Source organism: Pelophylax lessonae (assembly GCF_965119305.1).
Source record: "Pelophylax lessonae genome assembly, chromosome: 1".
In the NCBI taxonomy this organism is placed as follows: domain Eukaryota; kingdom Metazoa; phylum Chordata; class Amphibia; order Anura; family Ranidae; genus Pelophylax; species Pelophylax lessonae.
Window position 1 is genome coordinate 59,552,567 of NC_138768.1, and position 16,539 is coordinate 59,569,105.

Consider the following 16,539-nt stretch of genomic DNA (forward strand, 5'->3'; position numbering starts at 1 on the left):
GTGTGCACTAAGATATGAATATACATTGTGTAAAGGCGCTGTGTAAATTCTTGACGCAATATAAATTCCTGTAATAAGTAATAAATAGGTAGCTCAATAATTTGGAATGTGCTGGCAGAGCACCTCCTAACACATAAAAAAAACACCCATAAACCCCTTTTTTTTCTTTTTTGCATGGGATATGCGTTGTGGTATGCTCCAGGAGCATTGCAGTTTATCACATGCAACACATAGAGCGGAATTTAGCTGTGCCTGGCAACCAATCAGCTTCTATCTCTACATTTCAAAACTTAATTCAACAAGCTGAAGGTAGAAGCTGATTGGTTGCTATGCACAGCTGCTTCAGATTCTGTCTGCTCTGATTTTGATCAATTCTCCCTACAGATATGAATCAGCACTCATTGTTAGCAGTTAGGTTTAGAGTTTATTTTATATAAATATATATATATATATATATATATATATATACACACCGACCAAGAAAAAAGGGGAAAAGAGAATTTTTTTTTGTGGATTTGGGTGACGGTTTTCAAAATTGGTTGGTGTGTATATATATATATATATATATATATATATATATATATTTATATATATATATATATATATATATATATATATCCCTCAATAAACTCATTTTTTTAGTGTATAATTCAATAATTCACAATATGTAATTTTTTTTCTTTCCCTCACAATTACACAGGGTGAAACAGAGTAGATAACAATGTTTTCTAACCTGATATACACCCCCTCAGTCCCTGTTCACCCTAAGGCGACCTGTGAGGCGACCTGGTCGCCTCACAGGTCGCTGTAGGTCGCCTCCCATAGGGAAGCTGTGGACCCGTTCTAATAGGAGCGACACAAGTCGCTCCAACTTAGAAAAAGGGTCCGGAGCTTCTTTGGGGCGACCAGGAGGCGACCGCCATAGACTTCAATGTTATGAAGTCCGTGGCGGCCGCTCCGAGGTCGCGGCGCGCTGCTCGCACCGCGACCTCCGAGGTAGCATCGCCCCTATGTGAACGGGGCCTAAATGTTATCATTAACACAGAGAAAATATTATATATATATATATATATATATATATATGTATTTTTTTCCCTAGGGTGTTGTAATTGGTTGGTATGTATATATATATATCTATATATATATAGATATATATATATATATATATATATATATATATGTGTGTGTGTGTGTATATATATATATATATATATATAAAACTTATACACCTTTAAATACAATTATTTTATTGTGTAACTCACCACATTTTTTAAGGTCTTTATTCACACTGTATAGGGTGGAACAGGGTGGATAACCATGGTTTCTACCCTGAGATACACCCTTTAATTTAATCACTTTGTTTTTTTTTTTTTGGGGGTGAGGGGGGGGGGGGTGGATGAAGTGGAGGGAGCAGGAGGGTAGGGAAAGAAAAAGAAACAGGAAATTAAAAGAAAAATAATCGAAGGGTAACTCTAAGGCCTCTTTCACACGGGCGCTCCGTATGTCCGTATATCACCCCATCCGTTTGCAGGTGATATACGGACATAATGCATGTCAATGGGATTGCGGATGTCAGCGGATGACCATCTGCTGACATCCGATTTGCATCCTTTCAGCTCTGTTCCATTTTTTGGAACAGAACAGAACCCTATTTTTTCTTCCGTTTAAAAACCGGAAAATCGGATGTCAGCGGTGTCATCCGCTGACATCCGCAATCGCATTGACATACATTATGTCCGTATATCATTCGCAAACGTATGGGATGATATGCGGACATACGGACTGGATGTCATCCGTGTCCGTAAAAAAAAAAAAAAGTGCCGGAGCGGATCGCAATATTGTCCGCTCCGTGTGAAAGAGGCCTTATGCTGGTGACACCAAAATTCCATGGTTTTGTGTAAATTGATGTTTTTTTGTTTTGTAACGTTACATCTTTATTTGTTATGTATGTAAAGAAATGTAATAAAACTATTAGCGCCGGTTCACACTGCAGCGACGCTACTTCGCACCGTGACCTCCGAGGTCGCGTTGCGAGCAGCGCGCCGCGACCTCGGAGCGGCCGCCACGGACTTCATAACATTGAAGTCTATGGCGGTCGCCTCCGGGTCGCCCCAAAGAAGCTCTGGACCCTTTTTCTAGGTCGGAGCGACTTGTGTCGCTCCTATTAGAACGGGTCCACAGCTTCCCTATGGAAGGCGACCTACGGCGACCTGTGAGGTGACCAGGTCGCCTCACAGGTCGCCCTAGTGTGAACCGGCACTTAGAGTAATGAGATTATGATAAGGATAAGCAATTGCTTTTTGGATATGATAAATTCCAAAAGTGGTGATGTGTTTAGCATACACAGCAAGTTATTTTTGCCAGAAGATTGGTGTTGTGGAAACAATATATAGGACACGTTGCATTTATACTCGTTGCATTACAATGTGCTGCAATGCATACAATTCCATAGAAGTTAAAATAAAAGAAAAAAGGCAAGCACTGCAATGGGTTTTGCTGCACACCAGCGCCAATACAACACAAAAAAGCATCCTGCGTGGTTTGAATGAGCCCCAAGAACCAATAAATCAAATCAAAAACATACTTCATGCATGCTGTATAAGCTATATTTTTACAAATATTTGTGCAAAGTAACACCTGAGGCTCGGTTCACAAATAAATACGACATGGATGCGTTTTGAACCGCACCCGATTCGCATAACATGTGAACCGAGTCAGCTTTCCATATAAATCTGGTTCACACTATATTACCAGGAGTGTGTCTATGGGAATGTTTGACCAATCTTCCAGAATTTAGGTCATGCACTGATGTGGACGAGAAGGCCTGGCTTGCAGTCTTCGCTTTAATTCATCCCAAAGATGTTGAGGTCAGGACTCTGTGCAGGTCAGTCACATTCCTCCACCCCAAACTTGCTAATCTATGTCTTTATGGACCTTGCTTTGTGCACTGCTGCGCAGTCATGTTGGAACTGGAAGGGGCCATCCCCAAACTGTTCCCACAGGTGTCTTGGTATGCTGATGCCTTAAAAGTTTCCTTTACTGGAACTAAGGGGTCAAACCCAACCCCTGAAAAAAAAAAACACACACCATAATCCCCCCTCCAGCAAATGATTTGGACCAGTGTACAAAGCAAGGTCCATAAAGACATGGATGAGCGAGTTTAGAGTGGAGGAACTTAACTGACCTGCACAGAGTCCTGACCTCAACCTGATAGAACACCTTTTGGGTGAATTAGAGTAGAGACTGTGAGCCAGGCCTTCTCATCCAACTTCAGCGCCTGACCTCACAAATGCACTTCTGGAAGAATGGTCAAACATTCCCATAGACACTCCTAAATCTTGTGGACAGCCTTCTCAGAAGAGTTGAAGCTGTTATAGCTGCAAAGGGTGGGCCAACTCAATATTGAACCCTATGGAATAAGACTGGGAGGCCATTGAAGTTCACGTGTGAGTAAAGGCAGGCGTCCCAATACTTTTGACAATTTAGTGTATATGCAAATTGGATGCGTTTTGAACCACATCCGATTCCCATAACATGTGAACCAAACCAGCTTGCCATAGAAACCCGGTTCACATATGTCCAGGCCAGGCACAGCGTATTTTTAATAAGAGTCCTTTACGTTTTTCAGTCCGGTTCAGGTGTGATTTTGTGTAAAAAAAAAAAAGCACCTAAATCGCACCTGAATCAGTGAACGAAACAGCGCTGATCTCCTTATAAAAATCGCACTGAAACTGCAGCCGGACATATGTGAACCGAGCCTTAATAGATAATATTTGATGGTTTTATTACTTAACCGACACGCCAATCAATTAATATTATCATTAGGAAGTGAAATGAGGTTTAGATATGATAACTGCCAGTCTTGTGTAATGAGTTTACTGAATAGGGAGTCAGGATACAGAAATTCTCATTATTAGTATTCATTCTGTGTTTTTTTAGTCATCTTAAAATTCATAACAGAAAATGTTTTAACCATTTGCCGACCGCCCGCCGCATTTAAACTGCGGCAGGCTGGCTCAGCTGCGCGAATCACCGTACCTGTATGGCGATCCACGGGGCGAGCACTGACCGCTGGCAATGCGCTCTCGCCCCCACTACGCAGCGGGGATGCCGATCCACGGGGCTGGCGGCCACGATTGCCACCGGGCACCCGCGATCATTCCCTGCTGAGGGAGGACGGTCGGCTGTTGTAAACACAGCAGACTGTTGTTCTCTCTGAAATGATCGCAGAGCGCCTGTGATCCTTCTATATAGGATCACAAGTCTCTATGATAATTTCACAAGTCCCTCCCCCATACAGTTAGAAAACACTCCCCTAGGCTCACAATTAACCCTTTGATCACCCCTAGTTAACCCTTTCCCTGCCAGTGTCATTATTACAGTTACAGTGCATATTTTTAGCACTGATTACTGTAGTAATGTCACTGGTCCCCCCAAAAATTTCTGTTAGGTGTCCGATCTGTCCGCCGCAAATGCCGCAGTCCCGCTAAAAATCGCAGATCGTCGCCATTACTAGTAAAAACAATAAACAAATAAAAACGACAAATCTTTCCCCAAGTTTGTGGACGTGAAAACTTTTGCAAAAACCAATGAAAATACGCTTACTGGGATTTTTTTTACCAAAAATATGTAGCAGAAAACAAATTGGCCTAAAAGAATGAAAAAGATTGAATTTAACATTGGGGGGGGGGGGGGGGGGGGGGATGTTATATAGCATAATGTGAAAAATATTGTTTTTTCCTTTTTTCAGAATTGTTGCTCTTTTTTTGTTTATAGTCGCTCCGACTTAGAAAAAGGTTCCTGCACTACTTTTGACTGAAGTCGGAGCAATTTGCTGACTTCCATTATGTGAAGTCCGTGCAAGTCGCGGTGCACGGCGACTTCACTAGTCGCCCCCGAAGTCGTGTCGCCATAGTGTGAACCGACTCTTAGGGGGCAAATCCCTCTGGTCCAGAAGTGATTAATTGCTGTAAAACGTTTTAATTGCAGAGCAAAAACATTATCAGAAAGGAATTGTTTATGGCAGCAAAAGATCATTAGGATCAGGATAAAATTAAAGTAATAATCCATTTAATTGTTATTTTAATTATCGGTTTAATTGCATTTCTAGATCATTGACTTAAGTCATCTTTTCTTTTGTTTATTGACTTCAGAGTCATCATCAGAGTCTTCATAGCAGACTGGAAATTTCTGACGCCTTGTAATTGATTTACAGGGCAGCCAAGCAGAAGCTCCAGCATAAAGCCAGTTATTGTATTGTCATCAATGCAAAGAAAATAAGACTAATCTGCGTTTGGGTTCAATGCCAACAAGAAGCTGTGCCAGGCCTTAAGTTACTTATAGGGCTGGGGTTACTGATTTTGTGAGGTGACCATCTGCTGGATGTCCATCTTGGTCTTGATGGTAATATGATTAATAAGGGGACGTCCAGAAGAGATCACAGATAGCAACTGTGCACTCTTAAAGCTGCATTTCAGGAATTCAGCTCCGTTGTAAATAGTAAAGGCACACTATGAGTTAAGTCCAAGGAGGTGCATGACATCTCCTGGGGTTATCTCTATTGTTTACATCTGACAAGTTTATTGAACTCCTGGAAGACGGCTATTGTTTTATTTCTGGGAGCCTGATGCTAACGCTTCAATTGTAAGCATCGTCAACATTAGAGTCGGTGCAGCTGCTATGCTTCCTCTTCCCCTCACTATCACAGAAGGCTTTGTATTATGTGAACTCATTCACAAAACACAAAGGCTTCTCTGAATGGGCAGCAGAGAGGAGGGGCAGGCATAGCTGCTCTGTGTGCCTCTTTCCTCTCTCAGAGCCCAGAGTGTCAGATGTATGCTCCAGCAGTGCCATAAACCTGTCATATACATAATAGAGATAAGTTCAAGAGATGTCATGCACCTGCTTGGACTTAACTCATAGTGGACTTGACTCTTTTGCTCTTGTACTCAGTAGAGTTTAACTGCAGTTTCCCCTATGTCTTTCAGGAGAAGAAACGACCAATGTCTTTGATGAAAATCTTTCTTGTCTGCTTCCTGGCATGCCTAATAACCACGGCAATCGGGGTTCTGATATTATCTCTGGTCTACCTAGTTCACTTCAACCCAAAAAGCTCCCAACAGATGAATAATCCAGCCCCTGAAATGGACAAAAGTCCATCACAATCAGGTGGGGGTGGTAGCAACATCACCATCGTCAACCAAGTAGAGCCTCGCTTCAGCTTCATGAGCCATCTCAGTAAATCTAAGGTAAGGGGCGCCATAAAGTAAAATGGTGGAACTATACAGGAACCTTCAGTTACTGAATGTGGCCCACCAGGCCTTGTCATGTGGTCCTCCATTCCACTAACTCCAGCTTTCACCCTCCACTCCTGCTCCCCGCTGTCACTTGTAAGCGCAGAAGCCTTCTGTATGTACTCACAGAGGAGGATGGCAGGGACAGATCTCCAGAATTTGAGAGAGAGAACGATCTTCCTGCAAGGTGAGGCACAGCCTCATACATAGGGAGGTACTAGAGCTAGGCCATGTAGGAGAAAGGGATGCGAGGAAGTTTTGTGGGGAGTAGGTTGCACACTGTGCATAGCACAACCCTAAACCCTGCACCCTGTACACAGCACACCAGTGAATTCTGCATTTTGTATGTAATGTACTCCTGAACCCTAACATCTGTACATGGTGCACCCCTGAACTCTGCACTCTTTACTTAACACACTCCTAAACCCTGCACTCTGTACATAGTGCACTCCTGAACTCTGCACTCTGTACTCTCTACTTAACACACTCCTGAACCCTGCCCCCTGTACATAGCACACTCATAATCCCTGCACTATGTACATAGTGCACTCCTGAACTCTGCACTCTCTACTTAACACACTCCTGAACCCTGCCCCCTGTACATAGCACACCCCTAATCCCTGTACTCTGTACATAGTGCACTCCTGAAATTTGCAATCTGTGCATAGGGCACCCCTGGAACTGCACTCTGCTCATAGCTTACCTCTTAACCCTACATTCTGTATATAGCACACCCCAGATACAACTGCCAATTTGAGGGCAACCATACTGCTGATGCGATCCATGATGAATTTGAGTTTGACACCCCTGTGTTAGTTCCTTTACTCATAGAAGTAGACAGTCATCACATGAACAGGAAACATACTGACAGCTTCAGAACATATCTCTGTTGCTGACCTAACAGCCATAGGGAGAAAAAGTAAGAACATCTACAGTATTATTTAAAGTGACACAAAGGGGCTTCAAAAATGGCATACCTGCAAAGAAGCAAATGATTGCTCACCTCTTCTGCTGCCCAAGCCAACAAACACTGCTTTAATTCAGAGTAATACAAGACCAACACTTCCAGGGCTGTCAATCTTCTGTGTCCCCCATGTCACTCACTTGTTCCTTCCTCTGACTTCTACTCATTACTGGATGCAGTAGTGCCATGGAGGTCAGCAGGAGGAACCATTGAGTGCTACGGGGGGCCCAGAAGATTGACACTCCCAGAAGTGTTGGTTTAAGAAGAACCGTAAGCAGTGGAATACCCAGCATCGTGAGTGATGTTTGGTGGCACAGGATGCAGTAGAGGAAAGTAATTTTTGCTCATTTGCAGGCACATCATTTTAAACATACTTCGAGCAAATAAGAAAGTCTTTTTGATAAGGCATCTCCTATGCCCATAAGTCTGGTACACACTAACAGTTTTTTTTTCATTCATCCCAGCCAGCCGAAAACAAACAAACTGGAGAGCTTGGGAGAAGTTGCTGTACTAACTATGCGATGTTAGTGCAGCGATCTCCCCCCACTGAGCTATTGTTTTCTGACAGGGGGACGGCTCCCCCACCAGAACACCCCAGTCAGCGCTCTCAGCCATTGGTTGAGAGTGCTTATGGGATGCCAATTGGCAGACCTTTTTTGGTCAAGACCCTTCGACAGAAGGACCAGCTGCCGCACACACGGCAGTCACACGAATGTTGTCCAGTTTTTATTGAACCAGCCGATGCTGCCCGATATTGGGCCCGTGTGTACTATCTTAACCCGCGAATCGACGTAGCTCTACGTCAGCTGCAAGAAGTGGTTGTACCAGGGTGATGTCTGCAGCTAGAGGTATCATCCCGGTACCATTTTTTAGATCCGGCGGTCGTCTTTCAGGTGGTAATGGCTGATGCGGTTCAAGAGCCTCTCGGTCATTACCCCAGCGAGCGGAAGGGGAGGCCTCCTCCCCTCCCGCCGTCTTCCGCGGCTCTGCCCGTGTCTCCCGTCCCACCAGGAGACCCGAGCAACCGGCTGGCACCTCCGCTGGCTGGTTGGAGTCCCGAACTAATCCAGATTCGGCGTCGAACAGGTCTCCGATGATGTAACCCGGTAGTGGCGTCCATGACGTCACGTCCGGGTTACTCGGTGGCTAAAGGCGCCGAATTTAAAAAGTGACAGTATTCAAAAGTGCAGTGGAGCGATCTTTTAGATCCCCGATCCCTCCATACAGGGTACCTGTCACTACCTATTACTGTCACAAGGGATGTTTACATTGCTTGTGACAGCAGTAAAAGTGATCAGATTTTTAATTTTTTTTTAAACTGAGCTAAAATTAAAAATTATATTAAATAAAGAGGAAAAACATTTTTTAAAGCGCCCCCGTCGCCGTGAGCTTGCGCACGAAAGAAAACATATACGGAAGTCGCGCCTGCAAATGAAATCGCTGTTCAAACCACACATGTGAGGTATCGCCACCATCACCAGAGCGAGAGCAATAATTTATAAAAAGAGCTACTCTGTAACTCTAAACTGGTAACCATTAAAGATTTTTAAAGCATCGCCTATAGAGATTTTTATTGACCGTACATTGTCGGCATTCCGCGGGTGTGCGCAAATTTAAACTGTAGCATGTTGGGTATCTATTTACTCGGCGTGACATCATCTTTCACAATATACAAAAAAAATGGGCTAACTTTACTGTTTAGTTTTTTATAAATGCAGTGAAATGTATTTTTGTCAAAAAATGGCGTTTGAAAGACCGCTGCGCAAATACCGCATGGCAAAAAATATTGCAACAACCGATAAAAAAAATATATAATGTTAGTGGGTTCTAAGTAATTTTCTAGCAAAAAATACTTATTTTAACTTGTAAACAAGTGTCAGAAATGGGCTCGGTCCAGAAGTGGTTAAGTATAGCTTATACAAATATAAAGGTTGATTTACTAAATCAGTAGAGATAGTTCACATAGCAAAATAAATGTTAAACCATATCTCTAAGAATGAAAATTATTTTTCTTTTTTCCAGGTTTTATATATTTTTTTTTTTTTTTTTTTATGTGGTGATTCTGCCACTAACAAACTTCCTGTCCCAGGGGGACAACCCTACTCAATGTACCGTACCTATTGTAGTGCACCCCCTAAAGAGCAGCTAATGAAATTTGGTCCTATTTTCCCCTTAGAGCACACACAGCCAGGCAAACCACATTTTCTTAATTCTTCTGCTGGCTCAGAAAACAGTCGGGGGGGGGGGGGGAGGGGGCATGGGATACCCCAAAATCTGTAGAACTGGATAACTTGAGGACTCCTCAGTTTCTGCCTGTACTTTACAAAGTTACTGGCTGCAATATACACACTACAGTTTTTGATTTCCGCCCTTTATTCCTTGTGACATTGGTGATCAGGACCATTAGAAAGGGTTAATCTCCGTAACAGGGACACAGACACCAATACACACCTGACAATGGTTCTAACCCCACACCACTCCATCCAAAACTAAAGAAAAAAGTTTTTCTTTTATTTAAATTTTAACTTTGCAGAGTGCATGTTCACTGACATTAGACTGGAGTTAAAGTGTCACTAAACCCACAACAGTAAAATAAGTCTTTATATGCAGTAAAGCATGCTTGTTATACTCACTGTGGAATGAATCCTCAGCATTGTTTAAAAAGGCTATTTGATCCTGCCTTCTCTGATCCTCCCCTTCTTCCACTGTCCTCAATCCATCTGCTGATAGAATAAAACATTGGGGGCACACTGCACATGCTCAGTTTGGTGTGTATTGCTAGAGAGCTTTTTTCTTTCTTTTGAGGGTGCATGTGATCAGCACAGGGCCAATCAGCACTGTCCAGGCAGAGGGTCAAGAGTCCTGCAGCCTCATAGGACAGTCAGAGTAGAATGAAAACTCCTCCTACAAGCTTTAACCAGACACTGATAGAAGTCACAAGACTGCTATATACTGCTGATGAGAAAAGGTGTTTAGCAGTTTATATTTACTAAAATAATTGCATTTCCATGTTCTGTGTACTGTGGGAGACCAGATATAGTGACTGCAGGCTCCTGGTTTTAGTAACACTTTAAAACAGGGTGCACATTGCAAAATAGCAAAGCTCCCAACTGTCCCTGATTTTGAGGGACTGTCTCTGATTTGGAACAAAGTCCCTCTGTCCCTCGTTCCTCCCTATTTGTCCCTCATTTTGGTCTGATCTATATAGTATATATAAAATGCACTTTTTATTTTTCAAAAAACGGTTTTGCTAAACCTTTCTTCCTATTTCTAAATTGCTGCATTTGTAAATTTCAAAAGCTGATTAAAGCAGAGTTCCGGGCTCAAAAATAACTTTGGGCCATCCGCTTGCTTAGATTGCCCTGAAAAACAAATGGATGCTCCCAAATTTTTTTTCTTTACTTACCTTGTTATAGAAGAAAGTATACTTACCTTCCTTCTACTTCCTCCCTCTGCGGCCGTGGCCCACGCCGTCTCTTCCTGTTTGCGATGATTCCTGGGAGCTGAACGTCATCGCTCCCAGGAGTCAATGCGCCTGCATTGGCCCCTCTTGTCAGTTCCGGTGCATGCGCGTAATTCCCTGCTAAACAGCTTCTGGGCATGCCCAGAAGCTGTGCAGGGATGACGCTGTAGCCCCGGAAGTGACGGCGGGGCTGGTGCAGGGCATTCTGGGACCGAAGAGGACATGGAAGAGGATGCAGAAGAGGATGCGCTGGCTTCAGCTGCCCACACCTGAGATGGCAGCGCTGGAGAAGAAATTTTCAAGGTAAGTATTTCTTCGAAAAGGTAAGTGCGACCCGGGACAGTTTAGAGGCTATCCGTTATGGAATGCACTAGCCCTGACTGTCCCGGGGGGATTTTTATCTAAATTTCACCCCCAAGGCCGGAACTCCGCTTTAAAAAGGAATAGTAGTGGTAAAAAAAAAGCCGTTGTGGGTTTAACTAATCATTTTTTTTTAATGCTCCCTTAAGGGGGTGTGGCAGGGGGTGTGGCAGAGGGTGTGTCCCATGCCTACATACTTTTAATAATAGGTGTCCCTCGTTCCCAAAAAGTTGGGAGGTATGAAACAGTGCGCCCTAATACATGCCGATGTCTATTGACAGGTGTTGTAATGCTTTTCTATTGGTCTCAATGGGGAATGCACCAGGGGGAAAATAAAGTGTAAATAGGCCCTTAGTACATAGGGTGCCAGCATGCTTATGTTCGCTTTGGCTGCCATGTCCCCTATTATCTTTCCTAGTGTTTCCCAGTTTATAATTTTTTCTGATATGGAAAAATATAGAATTCCAGTGTACAAAGTATTGCTGGTGGATCAAAACAGCTTAAAGAATTGTGAAATCCAAAAACAATTTCAACATTTTCAGTAGAGTTTCTTCTGATTCTCTTTGCTCAAACTACCCCATTGCATCAGGATTGTGCTGGTCTATACACAACAAGGCAATATTAACCACTTCCAAACTTATTCAATCAGCTTTACGGTAGAAAAAAAGACCACATAGATGAAGAAAACCCAACAGTGCGGACGTGTCACCGGTCACTGCTGTCTGTGTGAGTCGGATTTGAAATATTACATCATATCAGAGGTTACACACAATATTCTCTGTATGCAGACCTGGCACGTCCCTGGCTTGTGTCACACAGTAGGTGACATGATTTCACACTTCTAGACCTCCAGAAATATCTGAAGGACTTCATATTGCACAAGCTGGTTCTTGTTCTCCATCCAGGACATCTCATCCTCTCAGATCCCCAGGTTTCTCCACTTTATTACTGTTCATCGGTTGTAAAAGCATTACGTAATATAAGAACTGCATACTAAATGAAGCAATGAATATACAGTAAAACCTTGGATTGCGAGCATAATTCTTTCTGGAAACATGCTTGTAATACAAAGCACTCTTATATCAAAGCGAATTTCCCCATAAGAAATAATGGAAACTCAGATGATTCGTTCCACAAGTTTATAGTCTATATTCAAAGATTATAGCAATGTGATAGGTTGTGTAACCATAAAATGTCCATCCACAATATGCAGCCTTCCCAAGGGGATTAGAAGCAAAATCCAGCAGAGCTACAGAGTATAAGGCCCCATTCACACAGGCGGACCGTTCAGATCCGCCTGTCCGTTTTTTTTGGCGGATCTGAACGGTCCCCCCATGCATTCCTATGGGGCATCGGATGGCAGCGGAGACATGTCCGCTGTCATCCGACCCGAACCGATCCGTCAAATCTGGACGGATGGAAACCCTATTTTCCATCCGTCCAGCGGATCGGATCGGATGGGATCGGGTGAGAACGGACTGACGGTCCGTTGACATCCGATTTCCCCCATAGAGATGCATGGGGAACTGTCAGCTGTGTCTCCGCACACAGCATGGAGACACAGCTGTCCTCCTGCTGCTCAGCGGGGGATCGGCGGCTCGATCCCCCGCTGAGAAAAACGGACTCCGTCCAGCGGACGGAGTGTGTGAAAGAGCCCTTAAAGAGAAGAGAGGCGCCTCTAATGCCCTGTACACACTATCAGATTATCTGAAGACTTTTGTCTTCAGATTTACCTTTTCTATGTAGTGCAAGGGCCTGCCGGATTGCATACAAATTGAAAGTGTTTAGGTTTGACCTCATATTATATGGTTTTGGTAAGTCTGCAGACAAAAGTCTTCAGATAATCTGATAGTGTGTACAGGGCATAAGTGTAGCAATATGGTTACATTTAATGAAGGTTCAACATTTAGCAACTCACATGGTTGATGATTAAAATAGGCACACCTAAGTATGCAGGCATCCGGGGTAATGCTGTCCACATAGACCATCTTCTGAACCACCGGCTCTCACCACTGTCAGTCTGCAATCGTGACCGGGAAGAATAGGCTGCAGTAGAGTGATCTGAAAGTGAGGCTTTGAATCACTCGTGGAGTGCAGTGTGGAAGGGATGATGAAGATGGCTGTGCAGAGGATGGTCTATGTGGACAGCTTTACCCCGGATGCCTGCATACTTAGATGTGCCTGTTTTAATCATCAACCATGTGAGTTGCTAAATATTGAACCTTCATTAAATGTACCCATATTTCTACACTTTAGAGGCTCCTCTTTTCTTTTTTATACATGACGCTACTTGTATATCAAGACATCGCTTGTATATCAAGTCAAAATTTATTTAAAAAATTTGCTTGTCTTGCAAAGCGCTCTCAAACCAAGTTACTCTCAAACCAAGGTTTTACTGTACATATACAGTATATTGTCAAAAGTATTGGGACACCTTTAATGGCATCCCAGTCTTAAGCTGGATACACATTATACAATTATCTTTAGATTTTTTTCTTAAAGGCTCGTACACACGATACAAAAATCAGAAGTAAAATTTCGTCCGAAGAACGATCTGCCAATTTTGGGATTGTTAGTGTGGTGCTTTCGACAGCCAATTACGAGTTTTCGGACAACAAAATCTGGATGTGCAGGCTATAAAATTTTTATCGTACGTCAACACAACGTCCGATTTTCGTTTCATCAGTACAGTTTTCGTCCGAAAAAAAATCGTAAGAGCGAGACTAGGCATGCTCAGAAACTAAAGAACACATAGAAAACAATCCAACACATGACATCACTTCTGAAGTTGAATTCTGTTGTACGGGAAAATTTGTATGAACGTAACCTCTTCACTTTCCATATGAGACTAGCATGCAACAAAAATCGGACGCAAGATCGTTCGATATTCCGATCGTGTATACAAGGCTTTAGACTTACCAAAACCATATAATATGATGTAAGACCTAAACACTTTTAATTTGTATGCAATCAGGCAGGCCCTTGCACTACATAGTTGAAGGTAAAGCTCTGTCGTCCGTTTTTTGTGGCATGCTAGTCTGATGTGGAAAGTGAAGAGGTTATTTTCATACGAATTTTCCCGTACGACAGAATTCTACTTCAGAAGTGATGTCATGTGTTGGATTGCTTTGTATGTGTTCTTTCATCTCTGAGCATGCCTAGTCTTGCTCTTAAGATTTTTTTCCGTCGAAATCTGTACTAATGAGACGAAAATTGGACGTTGTATTACGGACGATAAAAATTTTATAGCCTGCACATCAGGATTTTTTCGGCCTAAAAGTCTGAGTCGGCTGTCGAAAGCACCATACTAACAATCCGAAAATCGGCAGATCGGTCGTGGGACAAAATTTCACTTCAGATTTTCTTATCGTGTGTACGGGCCTTTAATCTAAAGGAAATCTGCCAACAAAAGTTGTATAGTGTGTATCCAGCTTTAAGCTGGATACACACTATACATCTTTTGTGGTTAGATTTCCTCTAGATTTACCTTCAACTATGTAGTGCAAGGGCCTGCCTGATTGCATACAAATTAAAATTGTTTATATTTGACCTCATATTATATGGTTTTGGTAAATCTAAAGGAAAAAATCTAAAGACAATTGTATAATGCGTATGGCCCATTAGTCTGTAGGGTTAAATATTGAGTTGGCCTACCCTTTGCAGCTGTAAAAGCTTCAACTCTTCTGGTAAGTCTGTCTACAAGGTTTAGGAGTGTGTCTATGGGAATGTTTGACCATTCTTCCAGAAACACATTTGTGAGGTCAGGCACTGATATTGGAGAGAAGGCCTGGCTCACAGTCTCCGCTCTAATTCATCCCAAAGGTGTTCTATTGGGTTGAGGTGCAGGCCAGTCAAGTGTCTCCACCCCAAACTCACTCATCCATGTCTTTATGGACCTTGCTTTGTGCACTGGTCTAAATCATTTGGTGGAGGGGGGATTATGGTGTGGGGTTGTTTTTTTAGGGTTTGGGCTTGGCTGCTTAGTTCCAGTGAAGGGAACTCTTAAGGCATCAGCATACCAAGACATTTTGGACAATTTCATGTTCTGAACTTTGTGGGAACCGTTTGGGGATGGCCCCTTCCTGTTCCAACAAGACTGCACACCAATGCACAAAGCAAGGTCCATAAAGACATGGACGAGCGAGTTTGGGGTGGAGGAACTTGACTGGCCTGCACAGAGTCCTGACCTCAATCCAGAAGAACACCCTTGGGATGAATTAGAGCGGAAACTGTGAGTCAAGCCTTCTTATCCAACATCAGCGCCTGACCTCACAAATGCACTTCTGGTAGAATGGTCAGACATTCCCATAGACACACTCCTAAACCTTGTGGACAGCCTCCCTAGAAGAGATGAAGCTGTTATAGCTGCAAAGGGTGGGACAACTCAATATTGAACCCTACAGACTAAGACTGGGATACCATTAAAGTTCATGTGCTTGTAAAGGCAGGTGTCCCAATACTTTTGGTAATATAGTGTATTTATATATGGGAAAGTTATTGGCTAATAGCATTCAGTTGTGAATCTTGTATTTTACATTTAGTCACCCTTTATTGCTAAGGAACATCAAATGCAATTTTAAATGTGAAGTGAATATTCAAAATTATTTTTTTTTTTTCATTTTTTAGGAATTCAAATTTGAAGGTGGCGCTATACAGTGGGCTCGCTATAGAAACAACCCAAAAGAATATACAAATGATAACGAGAAGGAGTTTGGCATCAGCATTAACAGCCATTCATCCAAAACGACTGTGGGCACACTGAGGATTGTCAGCCGAGGGTTGAGAGTGCCACACTGGCACTTTAATGCCAACGAGCATGGATTCCTGATACAGGTACTTGACGTTTACCTTAGACACCCTAACCACTATCCTGGAGACTTAGTAGAAAGGGAGAGGAATTTCCATGATTGACAGCTGTCACTGGAAGAGTTGTCCTCATTAGGAGACCTCCTAACCTTATTCTGTTGTGACAAATGTGCAACTAATACCGGCCATAGACGGTTCCCGCTGAACCGGCCGAGATTCAAACCGTGTATGGCTGAATGTACCATGGTAATCGATCGATCAACTTGGGTACAACCAGCCTGTCGGCTATAACTTACAATTATCGTTAGCAGCTGGTAGAGCCACTAGCAATAAGAACTGTCTTCTCCCAGAGAAGACAACGGCTCAGCAGGAGGGATTCCCGCATCAACGCTGTCTATGTTGATTGAGGAATCAAGCGAATTTCTTTCCTGCAACCTGTGGTTGTAGGAAAGAGATTTGCATAATGTATAACCTGCCTAAGATTTTCCCTTATTTATTATCTTGGAGACAATGGTCACCAGGACCATGTAGAGACACAAATACTGATCAAAGATTGACAGAGGATTTAACCCAGTTTCTCAATAACCATAAAAAAGTAGTGGCAGGAATTCCACTTTAAAGTGACACTAGGTGATATCCTTATTCTTCCAAAA

General features: G+C 42.9%; 1 protein-coding gene across 1 annotated transcript in view; it reads left to right on the forward strand.

Moving 5' to 3' along the window:
• The window catches only part of DYNAP (dynactin associated protein), a 41,157-nt gene that overhangs the window by 3,752 nt on the left and 20,866 nt on the right, over positions 1 to 16,539 (forward strand). Inside the window, exons 2-3 of the mRNA XM_082253698.1 lie at positions 5,988 to 6,248; positions 15,707 to 15,913. Coding sequence (XP_082109824.1) covers positions 5,988 to 6,248; positions 15,707 to 15,913 — 468 coding nt within the window. The remainder of the gene's footprint in view (positions 1 to 5,987; positions 6,249 to 15,706; positions 15,914 to 16,539) is intronic.